At 38.4% G+C, this 8935-nt stretch overlaps 2 protein-coding genes across 2 annotated transcripts; one reads left to right on the forward strand and one right to left on the reverse strand.

Annotated features, from left to right (window-relative positions):
• Positions 1–1421: 1421 nt before the first annotated feature.
• Positions 1422–4422, forward strand: LOC143550872 (uncharacterized). The gene is made up of 7 exons (XM_077041437.1): positions 1422–1598; positions 2469–2652; positions 2768–2865; positions 2955–3060; positions 3155–3421; positions 3486–3739; positions 3828–4422. Exons 1-7 carry the CDS (start codon positions 1471–1473, stop codon positions 4222–4224), a joined length of 1434 nt encoding a protein of 477 aa, XP_076897552.1. The 5' UTR covers positions 1422–1470; the 3' UTR covers positions 4225–4422.
• A 2023-nt stretch (positions 4423–6445) lies between these two features.
• LOC143550873 (uncharacterized) lies at positions 6446–8935 on the reverse strand. Its single transcript, XM_077041438.1, has one exon. It carries the CDS (start codon positions 8869–8871, stop codon positions 6868–6870), a length of 2004 nt encoding a protein of 667 aa, XP_076897553.1. The 5' UTR covers positions 8872–8935; the 3' UTR covers positions 6446–6867.

Raw genomic sequence — 8935 nt, forward strand, 5'->3', positions numbered from 1 at the left:
TTTTCATGGACCAATCAATATCTGTCATGTGTCATGCATTTCCACCTACCATGCAAGTTTTCATCTCAAATCCGTCTAAAACGTTACTTTTCACATAAAATCTAACCTGATGAAAACCAACTTTAACGTGATGTTTCAAGCTATTTTTGTCTCCAACACGAGTTTTCAAAAAAGATGGTTTTTAAAGTTTTTTTGAAATTCATCTCCAAAGATGGAATTCATTTGAATTTTGTCTTTAAAAAAATCATATTCATCATCATCTTCTTCACATTCTTCATCCAACTCCAAGCATTTCATCCGCCCCTTAATGCTACCGGACACCACCACCACCACAACCACCCACCAACACCATGAAATTTGAGCCGAACCATGTTCCACCGCCACCACCACCACCATTAACAACAATATCTTGGATGTCCGTGGTGGCGGTGGCGGTGACCGGAATAATGATGAAGGTGACTGGAATAATCACCTTCATCATTAGTTAATGGCAGTCACCCGCCTTCATCATTATTCCGGTCACCGTCACCGCCACCGTCCGATTCTATTTATTCAATTTCAACATGAATTAAATGTTAAATATCTAAAAATAACTCATGTATGGATTCACATGGGAGTGGGAGAAGAAGAACATGGTGGTTGTTGAATTACTACTCATTATCTCATGGATGGATTTCATAGGAATTTTATTATCTCATGGATGGATTCATAGGAATGTTCATAGAAAAAGCATAAGGATAACAGAAGAAGATAATGAACATTCTTATGAAATTCATCTTGTCAGTTGAATTGTAATCAAAATTCGTCTCCAAAGTTGAAATTCATTTGAAATTCGTCTTTGGAGATGAATTTCAAAAAAACTTTAAAAACCATAAATTTGAAAACTCACGTTGGAGACGGAAACAGCTTGAACATCACGTTTAAAGTTGGTTTTCATCAGGTTAGATTTGATGTAAAAATTAACTTTTAAGACAAATTTGAGATGAAAACTTGCGTGGTAAGTGGGAATGCATGACACAATGGCATATCTTGATTGGTCGACGAAAGAAAATCCCAATATCACGTAAAAGTTAAATTTGAAGGCTATTTTTGAAAAACTAAATCTCACGGGCTACTTTTGCTTTTCTCTCTGCCTTCAAACGTGTATATTGGTAATTTTCCTCAATAAAAAAAACACAAAATTAATGATTCATGTTTGTTTACAAGCCTAACCCAGCATTTCCGTGTCGAGTGAAACTGTATTTCCTCCCCCCAAATAAATAAACCCTACGAGTACTGAAGCCATATTAATTCGAATATATTTGAATTAATTCCAAAAGCTAATAATATCAAGTTGATATTCTCTGCATAAGTTATTGTAATTGTTATATATTGTAACCTTGAAATCAATATCTATCATTTTCTATAATCCGAATGGCGGACAATCAGCCTACGAACCATGATTATGATTCACAAACGAAGGTCACCGATATGGACATGGATTCACTGGTTCATTGCACAAGCAACCTCACTCTCCAAGACATCTCTAACATGGCACTCTCCTGTAAATTCCTCAATCGCGTTGGTTATTCTGATTCCATTTGGCGACGTTTCTTCAGGTTCTGTTTTTTTTCAATTTATTATTATTATTAGGGCTTCTGTTATAATATGTTATATTCAGCAACTGCGTTATTAATAATATAACATAAGTAGAGATTTTAGATGTCAGTTGGCCTGATATGCTTCATAATCTGTCAATTGATATTGCAAATAGAATTAAAACCGTGTTATAGTTAGGGCTAATCGAACCGACCGAGGGCTTACTCATGCTTGGCTAGTTTACAAGTCGAACCGAGCTGATCGGCTCATTTACAAACCGGATCAATATCGAGCGAGCAATTTCCAAGCTTTGCTCACCTCGTTTACAAGCGACCCAAAATCGAACGAGCATTGTTCGATTGAGCATCAAGCGAGTTTCCAAGGAAGTCTATAAGAAACAAGTTTGAAGTTCGATAAATGATTCGAAACAAATTAGTAACTTTTAGAGAGACTTCTAGTAGCCTGAAAAATTTTAGCAAACAAATGAAACTATGAAAGTGACAGGGAGAGAGAAATTTATAAAAAGTTAAAAGATTTGCGTGCGCGCGCGTGTATATATACAATTATATATAAAAACCAAGTGTACCTTTGCTTGTGCTTGGCTCGTTTACAAATCGAACCGAGCTGATCATGTCTTATACAAACCGAGCCGAAATCGAACGAGCATTCTTCGAGCGATCGTCGAGTGTCGAGCTCTTTGGACAGCCTTTGTTATAGTTCAACAATTTGATGTCAAATTTTCATTTTGAGTGAATGCTAGTATGATCTTAACTACATGTATCTTATTGACAAACTGATTTGTAATTGAGATTTGAGACGCATTTGTAGATTGTAGTACATTCTTTTAGATTTTACTGGTGTTAATTGTAATTTATATTTGCTAATTGAAGGGATCGATGGCCACAGCTGGAGCCCTTCATCAATTCACAAACATTAGGTCTAAGAGAAGCATATTTGGCACGATATAGAGCTTTGCAGCAGTTTAAATATGTTGATCCTTTTGTTTCTAACTTGTACCTAGAGGCAAAACCATGTGAGCTCGTACTAAGCAAGGATTCTGTATTTATTCCACAGGTATTGGATAAATAAATCTTTTTATCATGTTATTGCAGCAGTAACTATATCTACACAATACATTATGTATGCACTATTATATACTCATGTACGTATTGGTAATACACACCTGCAGGGTCCACATATACAGATTTTTAGTATTGATAAACTTCTAGAAGGAAAACCTTCTCCTGTCTCACTTTATGATCATCGTGCAAGAATTACCAGCATGAGGTATCTTTTTCTTATCTATTCAGATATCATTTAAAAATGAATGCTACCTTTTTTTAACCGCGTTAACGATAATGGCCTTTTGCGTGCAGATTGTTTCCCTTGAAAGAAACCTCGTTCTTTAGAAGTGAGAGGTACGTAAATGATAATGTTTTAGTCACCGCAAGTTGTGATCACTCTATAAGATTATGGTGGAAGGTATGGATATTTTATCTTTTGTGTTAGATATCATCTTTTATATATATACAATCAAATGTATATTTCACTAAAGAAAATAACTTTACGACTCCAGGGATGTTGTCAGCGAAGCTTCAGAGGTCACAATGGTCCAGTAACTGTTCTTTCTGATAAGTTGTTAGGAGATGAAAATGTAAAAGTTTTTGCAAGTGGAGGTGAAGACAGTACAGTTCGCCTTTGGTCACTCAAAGTCAAATCAGCCGGAAAACGTGGTCAACATGCTTTGAAGGCTACACTTTATGGGCATGAAAAACCTATAGCGTTCATGTCTGTTACCGGGCACAAGGCTTCCTTACTAGTGAGCATGTCAAAAGATTCTAAGGTATTGTTAAAAAGTTTGTAAAATGTGCTTCATAAGTTATCTAACGGTTTTTATTAAATAACAGGTTAGAGTGTGGGATGCCTCAATATCATCTAGTGACCGTACTTCGAGCTGTGTGGGGATGACATCTGTTCCTGGTGTGCCCGTTGGCATGAAGTGTCATGATTCGTTAATCTATATAGCATCTGGTTCCTCCGTTGGAGCGGTTGACTTGAGGTCAATGAAAACAGCCTTCAGGACATCAACAAACCTTGGAAAACTTTATTCATTTGACATCATGCCCTCTAAATATTTAGCATGCGCTGGTGGATTTGGCAGGTTAACCTTTGTAGCTATTTTTGTTCAACTCATTTGAGATGAAACACGACCCAAGTTGACTCATTAAATTGCTGTTTACTTTGTGCAGAGCTTTGCTTTGGGACATAAGGAAAAATACAGGGAGTGCTGAAGTCGAACCGATGGCTGAACTAGATGGACATGTGGGTCCAGTGACACACCTACACATGGACCCATACAAAGTAGTCACTGGTGGTCCTGAAGATCCACATGTTAGTATCTGGGCTGCCGACACGGGTGATCAAACAAATGTTCTGAGCTGCTCACCTCATGATAGCATTGGTTGTGCTTCTATGGCTGCAGATGGTTTTCGAATTGTTACTGCTGCTTATGATCAAGGATTTGGTGTTTTACGCTTTCGGGATTTTAATAATGCTGTGTGTTCTGGCTTATCAGATGAGCAACAAACTGGTTCAAAATTCTGGTGTCCTTCAACTTCTGGTGATGCGGATGAATCTGACAGTTAAATAGGTTTTACATATTTGAGCACTTAAATTAAAGAGTTCTGAATGTAATATTTGTGAATTAAGGATATAACTGCAACTTTAAAAGCTTAGATAGTCGATAAAGTTAATTGAAACACTAATCTGTTGGTTTAGCCGAATCAAAATGTGGTAGATATTTTTAACTGATGATTTGACTAATGTTTGTTGTAAGTTGTAACTAACTTTCATCATACAGAACAATCTTAATTTAACAGAGAAATAACCATATTGTCACTTATGAACCATCAATTGATTTTTATCCAAATTAGAATCCCGTAAATTGTTTTGAAATGACATAAATGAAAGTTAGAGACATGCATGGTCATTCTTTACTAGAGTGCCCTCTGTAACGAAAATGAACGTTAGAGTTTAACCATCAAAGATATCATCACCCACTAACTAACAAAACAAACAAACATTACCGCGACTGAGAATCGCATATAAACCAAATGGAATAATAAGTTTGCTATGACTGAGAATCGCGGCTATAAAAATACTTTTTTTTTCATGTAAAATATAATAATCTAGATAATCGGAAAGTGTGTGTGAAAGAACTCCAGATTAACACCAAGGTATAAAGTACTAATAATGATAGTAGTAAGATCCTACCGATAGCATAAAATGGCGAGAAACATAATAGTGCTAGCAGATAATAAAACCAAGAAACAAGAAAATGAACTAAGTTGAAGGTAAGAGCATGCTTAATGGTTAAAGAGCATGCTTAATGGTTCACGTCCAGGGCACTGGAACCTAGTCACATCGTTGAAGCCCGCTATGTGATGTTTGAATAACAAACCATCGTCCACGTCTTCTTTAGAACCACAACACGCTATCCACGCTCCGTCCGTCATGGTGTCGCTCTGGCCAAACGGCCTCCACTCCCCAAAAGTGTTGCCACATTTGTTGCTAAGCAAGCTTCGTTCACGCCCTTAGGCATGAAGTACTACAAACGCTCTTAAGAATAAGGCATATAGAAAGGTAAGAAAACCTAAGTTCCTCAAACAAAGCCGACACAACTCCTATCTATACGTTCCTCGTTGAAAATGCATAATCTTAATTTGACATCTCCATAAATCAAAATCCTATCCCTAATCATATGCTTGTAGATGTGTAAATTAGCTTTTTAAACATTGAACGCATTATACACTATGCATTGACTATGTGAACTACCTGAAAACGTATTATCTGGAAACTTTTGGTGTAGTACATTAGAGAGTGTACTCGTTGGCGCTCAAAGAATCAAGTGCCGTGTGTTCAAGTAATGTGTGTAATCCGCGTATGATATGGTTGATGTCATTTTTAAGATGGTTTATTTAGGTTTATTTATTAAAAACCATAAATTAACGGTTATGTTGATACTTTTTACTATTCAAATATTTATTTTGAGGAATTTCCCTTTTAATTACTTCTATAATTATACATATAAAAGAAAATTTTATTTTTTATATACTTACAAAACATAACGTATTCTCCATTTTTTTCTTCTTCGTATTTTGCACTATTTAATACATGAAGTTTTGACAAATCTGAAAACCAAGTTTTACCTATTAATTAGTGGTACTTCATTGATGAAGATGATTCACACATATCTTAGTTATGTATAATCACAAGATAAACGTGCAACTCGTGTTGTACAACGCTATCAACTTATCAAAAGATCAGAGCACGACTATTGTCCCTTCATATCCGCAATCTTCACTGCACTCGACAGAAACTTATGACATATGTCTAGTTTCTTGCTCACTTGAAAATGATAAATTTTCTTGGCTGTTCTTAATGGAAACATATATGCCTCATCAAGGTTAACAATACACAATTTACAACTATGCTGTATAATCATGATACAATGTTTCGGTGTGGGAACTAAAGTGCATAATTGTGCAATGTTTAAATATGAACCACAATACATAACAGTGAACCCTGATGCAATGTTAAGTGTGAAAACCACAACATATAATCATTACACAATATTCAAGTATGAGAACTATAGTACACATGATGATGTTTATCTACACATCCGGTTATAACTGCATCTCCAAGCATATCATTTTACACATCTAGACACTACAGTAATCTGTCTTATACTACCATAGACTTGATCATGCGTCTCATAAAACGTGTTAAACATCTCATCAGTTACCCATAAAACCAAGTTTAAGATATTAAAAATGCATGAAGATAACGCAGAAGACCAAAGAGGTCAACCACAGATGGTCAATGATGAACAGTACACTAAGGTATATTACAAAGCCATGATTAGGTATAATAAGGACTATGCAAATAATAAACTGAAGAACTCTTACCAGCTACTTGCAGGAAGAATGTAGTTGCTTTCAGATGTTACAAGCCATCGTGAAATTTAGCTTAAGATGATTATGTACAAATCAACTGACCGAAACAGAGGTAGCAATATCATCTGCTAAATGAACAAACAGAAAACACAACGCAAAACGGGGAGAAAAACTGTCCAATTTTACTCAATTAACAGTAAAAAGGAAGAACAAACTACCACGCAGTATCAGCTATGAAAACGAATATATATCTAGAAACAAGTCAAACATGTTCCTTAAACTCAACCTTAACCACATCATCTTCCAGTACTACATCAATGTCATAATGCAACCACTAAAACTGCTTCCTTTTATTACTAAACAGTTTGTCTCTCTGTGAATACGCATACACAAGAACAAAGAAAATCCCTACAGACATCAAAAAAGACGGCCATGGAAACGGTGGGTCCTCAAAACAAACAAGCGACGCCTCCAAATCTTGAGACGCGTGATACACAAGCGAATGAATAGCATAAAGATCATGATCAGAAGACCTCAAGTAATACAACCCCATTTCAAAGTCCAAATGTGACAACGAAGAAACCACTTTATCAAGTTTATACTTAAACAAATTCCACCTTTGTATAAACTCCGAAAGCTGACTATGCGACAGAAGCTTTCTCTCCCCACCATGAGCAGCTACAGATTCGAGAACATCAATCGCACTTGTAATTGTGTAATTCAAAGTCGTTAACAAAACATTTCTCCTTGCAGCGTCTTTCTGTATAAAAGACAATGAAGAAAGCTCTGAAAACGGGCCGAACGGCGTGTGTCCCACACTCCATGTGTAATCAACTATTGTGCTATTATGCTGCGCACTCCAAACCAAATGAGTCGGTGACACGCCCCACATACTCTGTAAAATCGACCCCACGAGTGGCCTCTCAAGCTCCCGAGTTTGAGTAAACACATGACGCCCGTTACAACTATAATCACTAACAGTCTGCGTGTTCTTCGTTCTAACCGCAATCACCATATCTTTAAACGCAACAGACTGGTGGTACCGGTCCAGTAACAATATCGAATTCACTTCCAGATCAAATATGTAAACCGGCAAAACCCGTCCGAAATCTTCCTCCGGAAGACTCGCTAACCTCCTAATCTCGTCATGAGACTCCGACAACGTCTGATGAAGACGTTTTGAATCCAAATACTCACTAACAATCAAAGTATAATTATCAAACAAGTACCTAGACGTATACGAAGTCGTCGACAACGAAATCGCAAACGAGCAAACCGAACACTCAGCCATATCAACATCATACTTCTTAAAACTCAACGACTGATCCCCAAACAACAACCCACCGTTCTCAACCTCGTCCTGAAAACTCCTCTCAATCTGACCAAAATCCAACCCTTTCCCATCCACCTCCATCCCACGAACATGAATAAACTGAACAATCAACTGATTCTCAAACGGAACCGGAATCCTCAAACTCGGAACCAAAAGTACCTTATAAGCACTCCAGATTAAACTCGCCATATCTGCAAGCAACGCCTTTTGCGCCTTCGGCCGGCCATGTAACGCGGTCAACGGATGAAACTCGCCTCTCGGGAGCACCCCATCGCCCGACAAAGCCGGACCGTAATCAACCGGCCCAGCACTCAAATCAATCCATAAATATCTATCCTTCCCAGTCCAAATAGTTCCGGAGCATTTCGTAAGACCTAAAGACGAGTCCCCGGTATCCGTATACTTATAAGCATAGGGTTTGGACTGAGGGCCTAAATTGAGGACGTAAATATGAACCCTGTTATGGTTTTTTTCCTTATCGAAATTATGTTTGATGAGTGTATCGATAGCGGAAGGCGGGATTGAGATAAGATTAGATCTGAGAGGTGCAGCGGTTGATGCGATTTCCGATTTGATTTTGTCTTGGAGTTTGGATGTGAGAGAGGATGGTGATAAGGAGACGTCTATTGAGGGTGAGTGGGTGACGGAGAGGCGGTGGTTGGGGTTGGTGATGACGTGGAAGTGATCGGAGGAGACGGCGGCGGAGAGGAAGAAGTGGAGGAGGTGAGGGGAGGAAGGCGGGAAGGAGGAGGGTGGGCCCACGAGTATGATGGAGATGGGGGAGGTGAGCTGGAGGGAGGTGGTGGTGGGAGGTGGGCGGAGGGTGGAGGAGAGTGATTTTTTTAAGGTGGAGGAGAGAGAGAGGAAGGTGTCGTTGGTGGCGTGGGGGTCGAGACGGGATTGCTGGGAGAGGAAGGAGTCCAGGCCTAGGATTCGGGTGGAAGTGACGGTGGTGGTGGTGAGTAGGTGGAGGAGGAGGATGGTGGTGGCGACGGTGGTGGTCATTTTGAGGTGGGATTGGGAAAGTCTACGAGAGTCGTGAACTAAAATAGTCAAAATCTCGCCATCT

This window comes from Bidens hawaiensis, unplaced genomic scaffold, assembly GCF_021521415.1.
Source record: "Bidens hawaiensis isolate Kalapana, Puna unplaced genomic scaffold, B.hawaiensis_p1.1 tig00016190_1, whole genome shotgun sequence".
Lineage (NCBI taxonomy): Eukaryota > Viridiplantae > Streptophyta > Magnoliopsida > Asterales > Asteraceae > Bidens > Bidens hawaiensis.

Bases quoted from the DNA above. Each gene is read 5' to 3' on its own strand.
- LOC143550872 (XM_077041437.1), top strand. From the start codon at position 1,471: ATGGACATGGATTCACTGGTTCATTGCACAAGCAACCTCACTCTCCAA. The intron at 1,599-2,468 runs GTTCTGTTTTTT...TGCTAATTGAAG, and splicing joins ATTTGGCGACGTTTCTTCAG to GGATCGATGGCCACAGCTGG. The intron at 3,740-3,827 runs GTTAACCTTTGT...TACTTTGTGCAG, and splicing joins TGCGCTGGTGGATTTGGCAG to AGCTTTGCTTTGGGACATAA.
- LOC143550873 (XM_077041438.1), bottom strand. From the start codon at position 8,871: ATGACCACCACCGTCGCCACCACCATCCTCCTCCTCCACCTACTCACC.